The sequence below is a fragment of the Notechis scutatus genome, chromosome 5, assembly GCF_049901735.1.
Source record: "Notechis scutatus isolate UNSWTSFEM ecotype Mainland chromosome 5, rNotScu1.2, whole genome shotgun sequence".
Classification (NCBI taxonomy): Eukaryota; Metazoa; Chordata; class Lepidosauria; order Squamata; family Elapidae; genus Notechis; species Notechis scutatus.
Window position 1 is genome coordinate 103,840,239 of NC_142013.1, and position 12,715 is coordinate 103,852,953.

Below are 12,715 nucleotides of genomic sequence, written 5' to 3' on the forward strand. Positions count from 1 at the left end.
ATATGTTTATATACACAAACACATATTTCCTCATTGAATACCTAAATCTAGATAGTTAAATCTAGATAATTCAAGGTAGCTTATTTATATATCTATCTAAATCTGAACCTTTGGGATCCTGAGCATTGTGCATTAAAATGTAGGCTTTGCCAATGCAGGACTCGAGTGGTCTCTTCATGTTGCTTCCTCCCTTAAGGACTAAACTGTTCAGAGGGAAGGAGAGCTAACACAGCTCCTTGGGCTTCTCTCAACTCGTGGCTCTGAATTTTACAAATTTTCAAAGTTGGGCTTTCGGGAGGCTTTCAGTTTAGAAGCTCTTTCATGGTTTCCAGAGTTTTAAGACTGGAAAGCCAATCGTGGCACTGATCCTAGTTGCCCTTCCCAGCCCAAATCCTACTCAAAGTTTGTTGTGAGAAATCTTCTGGGTAAGGGCTTGGTTTCACTCGGAGAGGAAGGTGAAATCCTTTGGGAGAGACCTGGAATGTTTCACTCACACTGAAGTTCTCCACCAAGAATTCTTCAAACTGTATGTCCTATGAGATCTGCAACTCTTACTGGATGGTGGTTTTGTTTTTGTTTTTTTGGATGAGAAATTTTTCTGGGAAAGGGCTTGGTTTCACTTGGGCAGGAAGATGAAGTCCTTCAAGAGAGATTTGGAATTTCATACCCACTGAAGGTCTCCACCAAGAACTCTTTAGCCTGTATGTCCTGTGAGATCCACAACTCGTACTGGTTGTTTCCAACTCCCAAGCGGACATCTCAGTATTTCCAATGGAGGCTTGGGCAATCATGTGGTCTTTTCTTTTTTAGCAAACCAGTGTGTGTGCTTGGAAAAAGTAACAATAATTGCAGAAAAGCTTTAAAGGAAGAATCACTCCAGAGCCAAATGTTCCTTAAAATTAGACATGGAAGAGCTATGTAGGAAGTATGGGCCAACAGTCCATATCTATAAGCTAATTTGCCTTGTGGTGTAACCGGAACAATCAGGAACTGAACACACTCAAAACTGTAGACTTTAGTGGTAGACTTTAGAAGAAACTCATGCACTACCACCTCTGACAATACTAGACAACACAGTATCAACAATAGAGACCTTCAAATTTCTAGGTTCTATTATATCACAAGACCTAAAATGGACATTTAACACCAAAAACATCATCAAAAAAGCACAACAAAGAATGTTCTTTCTGCGCCAACTCAGAAAGCTCAAACTGCCCAAGGAGCTGCGGATACAGTTCTACAGAGGAATGATGGAGTCTGTCATCTGCACCTCTATGACTGTCTGGTTTGGTTCTGCAACCCAACAGGACAGACACAGACTTCAGAGGATAATTAGGACTGCAGAAAAAACAATTACTACCCACCTGCCTTCAATCGAGGACCTGTATAATGCACGAGTCAAAAAGAGGGCTGTGAATATATTTACAGACCCCTCACATCCTGGACATAAACTGTTTCAACTCCTTCCCTCAAAACTATAGATCATTACACATCAGAAAACTAGACACAAGGACAGTATTTTCCCGAATGCCATCACTCTGCTAAACAAATAATTCCCTCAACATTGTACAAAGTCTGCACTACTATTACTATTAATCTTCTCATCACTCCTTTTCACCCATCCCTCCCACTTGTGACTGTATGACTGTAACTTTGTCGCTTGTATCCTTAGGATTTATACTGACTGTTTCCTAGTATGATTTAATTGCTTATTGTACCCTATGACTATTATTAAATGTTGTACCTGATGATTCTTGACTATCGACGAATGTATCTTTTCTTTTATGTACACCGAGAGCATTTGCACCAAGACAAATTCCTTGTGTGCCCAATCACATTTGGCTAATAAAGAATTCTATTCTATTCTATTCTATTCTATTCTATTCTATTCTATTCTATTCTATTCTATTCTATTCTATTCTATTCTATTCTATTCCATTCCATTCCATTCCATTCTTTCTCATTCTATTCTATTCTATTCTATTCTATTCTATTCTATTCTATTCTATTCTATTCTATTCCATTCCATTCTATTCCATTCTTTCTCTTTCTATTCTATTCTATTCTATTCTATTCTATTCTATTCTATTCTATTCTATTCTATTCCATTCCATTCTTTCTCATTCTATTCTATTCTATTCTATTCTATTCTATTCTATTCTATTCTATTCTATTCTATTCCATTCCATTCTTTCTCATTCTATTCTATTCTATTCTATTCTATTCTATTCTATTCTATTCTATTCTATTCTATTCTATTCTATTCTATTCTATTCTATTCCATTCCATTCTTTCTCATTCTATTCTATTCTATTCTATTCTATTCTATTCTATTCTATTCTATTCTATTCTATTCTATTCTATTCTATTCTATTCTATTCCATTCTTTCTCTTTCTCTTTCTCTTTCTATTCTATTCTATTCTATTCTATTCTATTCTATTCCATTCCATTCCATTCCATTCCATTCTTTCTCATTCTATTCTATTCTATTCTATTCTATTCTATTCTATTCTATTCTATTCTATTCTATTCTATTCCATTCCATTCCATTCCATTCTATTCCATTCCATTCCATTCCATTCCATTCTAAGCTTCTTTAGATAAGGAACACCTTTCATGATGTTCAATGTATCTTCGTTTTTGAAGGTATGTCCACTAAGCAACTATTCTGGGTCAGAAAGGAGTGTGAAGAAAAAAAAAAAACCAGGACATACAGGTTAAAGAGTCCTTGGTGAAGAACTTCAGTGGCAATAAAATTTTTCCAAATCTCTCCTGAAGGACTTCATCTTCCTCCCCAAGTGGAACCAAGCCCTTACCCAGAAAATTTCTCACTTTTTCCTTTACCGGCATCACATGTAGACATTTTCCACAGTTGTCTCCAAGAGAAAAAATACTTTCAATTTCCAGGAGCTTCTATCTAGGTTCTGGATTCTGCTTCAAAGGGTCTAGTATGGATAAATTTAAAGTCTTTCTGGAGGAGCCACGGATGGAAAACAGACACTATGTACGGCCAGCACAGGATTTTCCATTTTTTTTCCAAAGGGTGGGGTGTTCCTTGGGAATATGGTTCTTTGGGGTCAAGACTATTTTAGGGCTTATATACCTTTCAAGATGATGGGGGAAAATGTGACACTGGCTTTCATCAACTGGTCTGCCAGATTTTGGGTGGCTCCAAAAAGGATGTGGGGACTGCCGCACCCCATTCTATCACACACAGAAGAATGAAAATAATTTCGGGTAGCTGTTCTTTCGATCTAAAAGACAGAGTTTCTTTAGGTCAGAATAAAGACCGGTTAGAAGAACAAGCTTGGTTAGCTCTCAGCCATTAGGTCCCTAAATGACTAAGCTTAACATAAGGGGACAACTTACACTGACCAGAAAACGAGAGGTTCTCAAAACTCACAATCTATATAATGATGGCTACAACTTTATCTTCAGTGCTTTTCTTTCTTTGGCTGCTAGCAATTTGATTCAGTAAAATGAGGACCCAGATTGTTGGGGGCAATAGGCTGACTCTGCAAACTGCTTAGAGAGGCTGTAAAGCACTGTAAAGTGGCGTATAAGTCTAAGTGCTATTGCTTGGGAAGGAAGGAAGGAAGGAAGGAAGGAAGGAAGGAAGGAAGGAAGGAAGGAAGGAAGGAAGGAAGGAAGGAAGGAAGGGGCACAGTGCTTAAAATATAGTATTGCAGGCTGACTCTGCCCAAAGCCCAATGATCATGACTGGCTCAAGGTTGACTGAGCTGACATGACTGGAGGAGGAATTCTGGGAGTTGAAGTCCACAAGTCTTAAAGCTGTCAAGTTTGAAAACCCCTGTTTTAGAGGGTCATTGAAGCATTTGGAGGTTTATCTGTGTCCTCAAAGTCGCCTGAGTAGTGCTAATGGTTCCTGTATTCTGCAATTTTTTTCCTCTGGAAATCCATTCCTACTCCCACACCATTGTATAGCTAAAAGTCTGTAGAGATTCTCAGTCATCCAAGTCATGGTTGTTCCCAAATGTGCTTTTTCAGGATCTTGTTTTTTTATTTGAAGAAAAAGCACCTTTTCTTTTCCTGAAAAAGAAAAACCCTAGCCCTCTAAAAGGATGCAACTGACCAGCTGTCTGCAAGGAATACAAATCCTTCCATTCCCCAACATCCTGTCAGAACTGAAGAAGCCTCTTGGATGAAAAGCTAAACGTCTTCACAGAAAAACCAGAAAGTCCAGTTGCCTCTCGAAAAAGCACCTTTGGGACAACCATGACCTGGGTGGTTGAGAATCTCCATAAAGAATATTCTGATTTTCATTAATGCCCTGCTCTGTCCCCACCTCCCTCAGGACAGCCTCTTGGTAGAGTATCTGAAACTGACAGCAATAGCTCTATCAATAGCAGTTAAGAGTTTTAGACCGCTCCACTTATAGCAGTAATTCAACACAAACTGGTGATTGGATTATTGGATCAGGGTGCTGTTGTTTTATCATGTGATGTGTACCAAATATGTCAGAGCTTCCAAACTAACCATCAACCCTTGCTTGAAAAAAATTTGTTATTTGGGCAAATGTTAAATCAACCTAACGTTGCCATATTGTTTTAAGTCAAGCTTGTACGTGGGTCTGTACCGGCGCATCGCTTGTGCAGCCTGGTTCTGAATAGGCCACGGCACGGTAGTGGGCTGTGGCCCATGGGTTGGGGGCCCCTGACTTATAACACTCTCTGAGCGGTTTACAAAGTCAGCATATTACCCCCTGTTCTGACCAAAGCCTCATCCAAATCAAATAAACACAAAGTATATATAAAAGCAAACTTTTTTTAATGCATTTCTGTGAATTCTGTTCATTCACAGCAAAGAGTCATTAAAACTAATTGTACCAGATAAGAGCAAGCTCTTTCAAGGTTACGAAAGGCTGCCCACAATACAAGATTAACTACGGAGAAGTATTCCAAATCAAAAATCTCCAAACACGAACCAGAACAGACAGGACTTCCACGAGAACTTGGAGTTGAAAGAACTTCCTTGCTTCTTGCAAAGAAGCCAACCCGGGGGGGGGGGGGGGGGGGGCTTTGGGGGGGGGGCGGTTGGGGGGGGGGGGGGGGGGGGGGGTTTTTGGGGGGGGGGGGGGGGGGGGGGGGGGGGGGGGGGGTTTGGAGATTTTTTGACATAGCGTCACGCGTCGAGGGGTGTGGTGTCGGGGGCGGTGGCCCTTCCCGTCCTGCTGCCAACCAACCCAAACCCCCCCACCACTTTTTTTTTTGTTATTTTTTTTTTTTTTTGGGTGCAGGCTGGCTTTTATCCCTTATGGGTTATGAAGTTCTCATTATCATCATCATCATCATAGTCATCATCATCACCCCCACCGCTTTGGGTGGTTCAGTAGACTGGAGGGAGAGACAGACACAGACAACAGACAGATACACAGACAGACATACTAGCTCAAACCATCCTAAAACGAAGAACTGGGTATGTCTAGTCTAATGAAAAGTCCAGGGGTGACCTGATAGCAGTGCTTCAATTTTGAGGAGGTTCTGCAAAGGCAAGGGGGTTCAAACAATTTTCCAAAGCATCGAAAGGCAAGATGAGAAACAATGCTTGGAAACTAACCAAGGAAGGAGAAATAAGAATTTTTTTTTCTAACATTTAGAGCAATCAACCAATGGAACGGCTTGCCTTCAGAAGTTATGGGTGCTCCATCACTAGAAGCTTTCAACAACAACAACAAAAAAGACTGGACAACCATTTGTCCACAATGGTATACAGTCTCTTGCTCTAGTCTCTTGCTGGACTAGAAGACCTCCAAGATCCCTTCCATTATTCTATGTTCTATGTTAATTCAGGGAGTTTCTCTGGCTGAAAACAGTCCAGAACCTGAGGTCCCAGCTTGCCCTCGGAAGTTGTGGGAGCGCCATCACTTGAGGCTTTCAAAAAGAAATTGGACTCCCATCTGTCAGAAATGGTGTAGGGTCTCCCGCTTGGGCAGGGGGTTGGACTAGATGACCTACAAGGTCCCTTTCCAACTCTGATTATCCGTTATCCCAGGTTCCAACAACCACATCATACTTCTTCTTTTCCTTTTTTTGACCACACATGGTTTTTCAACATACTTCTCCTCTAGCCAGCATCGATAAGCCACCTTAGGAAATGATTTCTGCAACTGTGCACCCAGAGAGCAATGTTTCCAACTGATGTGAGATATTGATTCCTTCATAGAGAGAAAAAGACCGACCACGTAACTGAAAGCAGACTCTGGAACCCTGCAACAGCCAGGGCTATTATTTTATACTCCACGCAAAACTTTTGTTTGCGTTTAACAGACAAAGCAAGTCACTTCCCAATCACCGGTTGGGAATAAAGTTATAATAATTGTACTTGACTAGAAAATTGGGTGTTAGTTACACTCTTCATCACAAGATTTGCCAGAGGCGAATTCTCCACCATTCAAGCTAGGCAGCATTCCACCGTCTTTGTATAAACAAATATGTCCAAGGGCTTTGGATCCTACCAACTGCTGGTAACCAGGGTCTGTGCAACATAATGTGTTTTTTGTCTTGGGGATTCCTTTCGGGCATCACAAACGTGACCTCATGTGGGCAAATGTTATTTATTAATGTGAATGCATTTGTTATGTAATCTCCTTGGTTCAGGATGACTTAAAAATTAATTTTAACGCTCACTCTGCTGCCTTCAGTGAGCTCAAGTATTTTTAACACCGGCGTTTTGCTCTCTTAAACAGAAAGGGAAATTATTTCCCTAAATATTAGAGCTTGCTAGAAAAAGAAAGTCGAAAGGTTAACTGGACTGTGTCAAATTTCTCAGAATAAAGCCAGGGGGTTGTTTTGTTTTTTGTTTTTTAAGTAAAACTGCAACACAATTTCAACTGGAAAACATACTATTGAAGTGCAATATGTATCAGATAGACCCGTGATGGCGAACCTGCAGCACGCATGTCACAGGTGGCACGCAGAGCCATTTGTGCGGGCACGTGAGCCCCAGGCAAACATACCTCATTGAGCATGTGTGCGCCTCCCAGACGATTTTTGGCCTGTTTGAGGCCTTTTTTGGCTTCCCAGAGGCTCGAGGGAAGACTTTGCAGCCTTTGGAGGCCGAAAAACAGACCCGTTTCCTCACTTCCTATATTTCCAAAAATACCGGAAGTGATGAAACGGGCCAATTTTTCAGCCTCCAAAGGTTGCAGAGGCTTCCCTCGAGCTTCTGGGAGGCCGAAAAAGTCCTCAAATGGCCCAAAAATCAGTTGGGAGGCATAGTGGAGGTAAGGGCACGGTGGGAGGAGGAATCGTGTACACATGCACAGGGGGCGTGGGTGGTGGTGCATGCATTGCTTTCTGGGTGCTGGCATGCGAGCGTGTATGCGCAAGCGCAATTTTTGGCACAGGAGCCCAAAAAGGTTAGCCACCACTGAAATAGACCAAAACATGGCACTTTCCAAAGTTTGACAAGTCAAGGAAGATATAAACACAGAACAGTTTCTTTCAGTCAACAAACAAATGAAACATTTACTCAAGCAAGGACAACGGAACCTACATTTGTTTTGCCTGCCTAATAATAACTTATCTAAGGACTCAAATCATCAGGAACAGCAACAAACAATTATTTAAATACATCAGAAACAGGCCTCAGTGGAGGCAGGGAACTGATTACAGTTAAAGGAGAGAAAAAAAACCTCAAGAAAGATGAACAATTTATTTGCATCTGTTTTCAGAAGCGGTAAACAAATCCCTGTCCTTGACTAGAGTTAAACAGAATAATAATGATAATTTTTTTAAAAAAAACAGATACAAGCAACAACTGATAAGAGAGTATTAAAAATGCATCAGTAGGTAACTTGGCAAAATATCTGTTGTTCTTTTTTAAGGAAAGCTCAAAGGTTGACATATCTACATATCTCTTTCTCTATCTGTCTATCTCTCTATCTACGCACACATACACACAACTCCATTCTGTGAGATGAGGAGAAATGCAGGAAAGTACAAATCCATTTGGCTTACATTTATTCCACGTTAGGTTGGTGGTAAGTATGATAACATATTAAATGATAAAGGTAAAGGTTCCCCTCGCACATACGTGCTAGTCATTTCCGGCTCTGGGGGCGGTGCTCATCTGTTACCAAGCTGAAGAGCCAGTGCTGTTCGAAGACGTCTCCATGGTCATGTGGCCAGCATGACTACATGCCGAAGGTGCATGGAACGCTGTTACCTTCCCACCAAAGTGGTCCCTATTTTTCTACTTGCATTTTTACATGCTTTAGAACAGCTGGATTGGCAAAAGCTGGGACAAGTAACGGGAGCTCACTCCGTTATGTGGCGCTAGGGATTTGAACCGCTGAACTGCCGACCTTTCTGATCGACAAGCTCAGCATCTTAGCCACTGAGCCACCGCCTCCCTATTATTAAACGATAAGGCCCGTGAAATAAACCCTATTCTGAAGGACCATTTAGGTGGCCCCTGGGAAACTGGTTCACAGGGGCCTCACAAGCTGCCTTCATGGTGGGAAGTAAACCTGATCAGGAGTTATTTCAACCTTTTGGGTACGGCATTGCCTTACATTGATTCTACTGGGCCTGTGGCTTCCACCAACAACAACAATAACAAGAAAATCACAATACAATACAGAGCCTGTGCTGTCTTGGCTAGATCTGAAGATGTCAAGATGATGGCAGATGATATTTGCACTCTATAGTGCCCTGATTGGAGCACAGTACTGTGTACCATTTTGGGTACCAAGATACAAGAAGAACATTGCAGTCCTGGAATCAGCACAGATGAAGCTATCAACGATGGGGAAGGGCTTAGAACCAAAATCCTATAAAGAATGGTGGAAGATCCAGGTCAGTTTCACCTTGAAGGGCCCCCGGGGAAGAGAGGGGAGAAGTCTCCAGGATACAGGGCCCAAGAAGAAGGTGAGAAGCAATGGTGGAAACTTTACAGAGAGAGGGAAAGGGAGAGAGGGAGAGGGTGAGAGAGAGAGAGGCAGGGAGGGAGAAGGAGGGAGGAAAAGAGAGAAAAAGAGAGGGAGAGTGACAGGAGGGAAGGAGGAAAGGAGAAAGAGAAAGGGGGACGGTGGGGCAGAGGGAGTGGGAGGGAGAGAGAGAGGCAGGGAGGGAGAGGGGGAGAGAGAGAGGCAGAAAGAAGAAGGGGGAAGAGAGAGAGAGAGAGAAAGAGGGAGGGAGGGAGGGAGGGAGAGAAAATTAGGAGGAAGTCCCTGACCATGGCAGTTCCTCCTGGGAGTCATGGGGGGCTTCATCACTGGACATTTTCAAACAAATAAATGATCTGTCCAACCTGAGAATTACAGAGCAGTGTTTTGGACTGAAAAAACTTGATTCTTTTTTGACTCTTTTGATCCTGCACTGTTTATTGCACTATACTCAAAAGAAAGCCAAACATTTAAAATAGGATCTCTTGGGAAAAGCTAAAAAGATGTGTTTGTTTTTTTTTTAAAAAAAGAAAAGTGTATAAAATTTACCATCGATTCAACATGTCCATACACCCCTTCAAAACAAACAGAAGATTTCCATGTGGCTTTATGTTCCCACCCAGTGTTGCCAGCCTCTCATAAAAGTTGCTTCACTTTTCGGTTGCTACTGATAATCTCATGAAAACCTCATGACATGCGTGAAAAAGATTAACCAACCTTCTCGCCCTTTGCCAACTCCTTTCTCAAGAGAAAAAGTCTTGCTTCATAGCGGGGCCCATTGTTGCATCTCCAAAGCTTTGTCGTGGCTCCGTTTTTTTAGCCCTGCTTTTCATGGGAATAATGACACCGTAACCTTCTCCATCGGGGAGAGAAGAAGGGGCACCTGAATGGTGTGGGGGAGAGGGAGAGAGTGGGCAGCGAACAACTGGGAGGCCGGGCGCAAATCTTGGAAAAATCCACAGCTGCAATGCCCATCTGGGACCTTCCTTGGGGGTGGAGCTTAGAACCTCTATGGTTCCAGCAAGGGAACATGGAAGTTGCAGTCCAAGGAATAACCAGCTTAGTTTGTCTGTTCCACTGCCATGTATTCATTTATTAGACATTTTGTTTTTAGCCCTCATTCCCAACAACATTTTATCCTAGTTGTGTCTTCGCAGCAATTCACAACAAGCAGCACGGAGATCGATGCATTCTTGGAAAGCCCCAACCTTCCCTTTATTTGCACAAACCTTCCTCTTTTTCAAAAGCTATGCTCAAGAAATGGGGAAGGCACTTACTGTTCCAAAAGCTGGTCGTGTTTGCTCAATGCATCTTTTTCAGCTATCACGGCTCTTTCTTTTTCACTCACAGCATTATCTCTTGCTTCTCTCAGGTTTCTGAAATTAAAAAAAAAACACACACAAAAAAAAGGATTGCACAATAAACATTCCTTTTATTCTGAAGTATTTGCTCAAAAGCGATGGTGCGAGTTTTGTATTTCTGGTTCCAACATGCCATATAATTTGATCTTGAAAGAGAGTTTGTTTTTCCTTCCACCTCTCTCCCCGCAACCTCACCAGCCTCTTAGTTCCATGTTTTTGGTCCACATCCAGAACACGCTTCTCAAAATATATCTACCAATTCAGTCCTCCTCTGACGATACACACACATATCGAAAAGGAGGGGGGAAAGGGACAAGCCAACATTTATTTCCCCAACAAGGGAAACTTCGGTGTTTTGAATAATCAGGCATCAAACTCTGTGCTGAATCTGGTCTATTCCCTGCACGCTGAAGTCACAGAGTGAGGTTGGCTGGGCTAAGTGTGTGGCTGAACCAAGGCTGAAAGTGGCCTTGAATTGGCACTCCCTAGTCTTAGTCCAACCTCTTGGTGATTTTCCCCCTTTTTCCTTTTCTAAATGTTGTAGAACGGGTACCTTACAGCAACAGAATGGACCCTGCTTAAAAAGCCCCATTTCTGATTTGAAGGACCAGCAGGCAGGCCTGTTCTTCTGTTCGCTACAGCGGAGCCTTCCCAAGGCTGTTGGTGAAGTTGGCTCCAGCCACAGCCGCCCAGATGACAGGATCAAAGGCCAAGAAATCTAATTTAGCAGAAGAATGCAGGCATTATCCTGCTCTGGATAAGGTGCTGTTGCCCTGAGTGATGTTGACACACAGGTAAATTGGAGGCGGCTGATGCAGACGGAAAAAAAATGCCCCGACCGATCAAGCTTAAGAAAAGTAAGCAAGAGGACAGTGGATTTCTAAAGGCGTCCAAATCCCTTTTGTGCTAAAAATATCTCTTTCCCAGCCACCGCCCTTACTGTTACGGCCTCCTCTTCCTCCTCCTCATTACGTAGTTGGAGACTTCAGTTAAATTACCTGGACTGCGTTTTGTGGAAGGAAATGGCTAACACTGAAATTTGTAATAAGTGTAATAAGATTGGGACTGGGTTAGGGACTTCTGTCCTCACTGTGAGTTGTGTTTGGGAGAGGGGGGAGGGGTGTGCATGAAGGGAGGCTCAGCCAATCTCATTGTACACATGTTGTACTCTGACAATAAAGGTAATAATAATAATGTGACACTCAGTTTCTACTCATTAAAGACATGGTTTGATTGACAGAGATCCCACATTCAAACTTTCGTTCTTCTTGATCAATAAAAAAAAGGTTGCTTAAAAAGTAGCAATTTTAAAGTCAAATTGGAGACTTTCTTAGGTTACAAGCTTCTATGTTTGACAACCTTACGCTCAAAATCACATTATTATTATTTTTTTGACAAGAATCCTTTCCTCTGCTGGATCCTTCCCATTCACTCTTCATTTCATGTCATATGGCACTGGAGAGGGCATACACCAAATGTAGTTAATCTCTCCATGGTCTTAGTTCTGATTTCAAACCTGCAACAGCCTCAGTCTTCCAATACCGGCGAATGTAAAGAGCTCTAAAAATCTAATTATTGCCTGCTTTGGGCAGAAACCAATTGTATTTTTACACCCATTTGTAAACTTGCCCTTCTAGCTGTAGCCTTTTGCAGGTGAACAGATGTTTGAGGTCTAGTTACAAACACCAACTAAATCTGATCAACTTCTTTCCCAACCTTATTTGGAACAGCGGCCTCTTATTTTTATTTATCATGGTATTTGTCATGGCCTTTCGGCCACTGGTCACTCCAGCAGCTGAATCAGAGGAGAAGGAGGCGTGGGAGTCAGGGTCAGCAACAAGGCAACCTGAGACCTCCGGGGGGAGGGGAGGGAGAGAGGGAATGGAGCTGGCAGAGAGAGAGAGAGAGACATAGGCAGAGCCTGGGCCGCCTGTCAGCCCTCAGATGGTGAGTCAACAGCCCCCAGGTCTGGAAGTGGCTGATGAGGAAAAGGAGGGACAGCTGGGTCCAGTGCCTGATACGCGGATTTGCAGAAGCAGAGGAGAGGAGAGCAGTGGAAATCCGTGGGCCGGTTCTTGGGACGGAAGAGCCACTTCTGCTAGCAAAGCCCCACCCTAGTTCTGGGGATAAAAGGCAGGGAGTGGAGATGAATGGATGTGGCAGACAACTATTCATCTCCCTGTTGGTCAGCCACTGACAGACTGCTGTGAAAGAGAGAGACTTTTTGCCGGGGCTGCTGGCGCTCCTAATAAAGGAATCATTGATTTAAATACAGAGGATTTGTCGTGTTTGGGGAGCTAGGTCAGAACAGTACTCTTCTAGGCCCGTGATGGCGAACCTATGGCATGCCAATTGTGCTGGCACATGAGCTGCGGGCAAACTTACCTCACTGCGCATGCGTGCACCTCACAGCTGATTTTTTTGGGTTGGTTTGAGGCCTTTTTC

The 12,715-nt window shown here is 42.8% G+C and overlaps 1 protein-coding gene across 4 annotated transcripts in view; it reads right to left on the minus strand.

Moving 5' to 3' along the window:
- Positions 1-12,715, minus strand: part of PIBF1 (progesterone immunomodulatory binding factor 1) — a 106,624-nt gene that overhangs the window by 53,316 nt on the left and 40,593 nt on the right. For 3 of the 4 annotated variants that reach the window (XM_026673480.2, XM_087967424.1, XM_087967423.1), the window contains exon 10: positions 10,187-10,285. The exons of the other annotated variant lie outside the window; for it this stretch is intronic. In XM_026673480.2, coding sequence (XP_026529265.1) covers positions 10,187-10,285 — 99 coding nt within the window. The remainder of the gene's footprint in view (positions 1-10,186; positions 10,286-12,715) is intronic. 4 annotated transcript variants of the gene reach the window in all.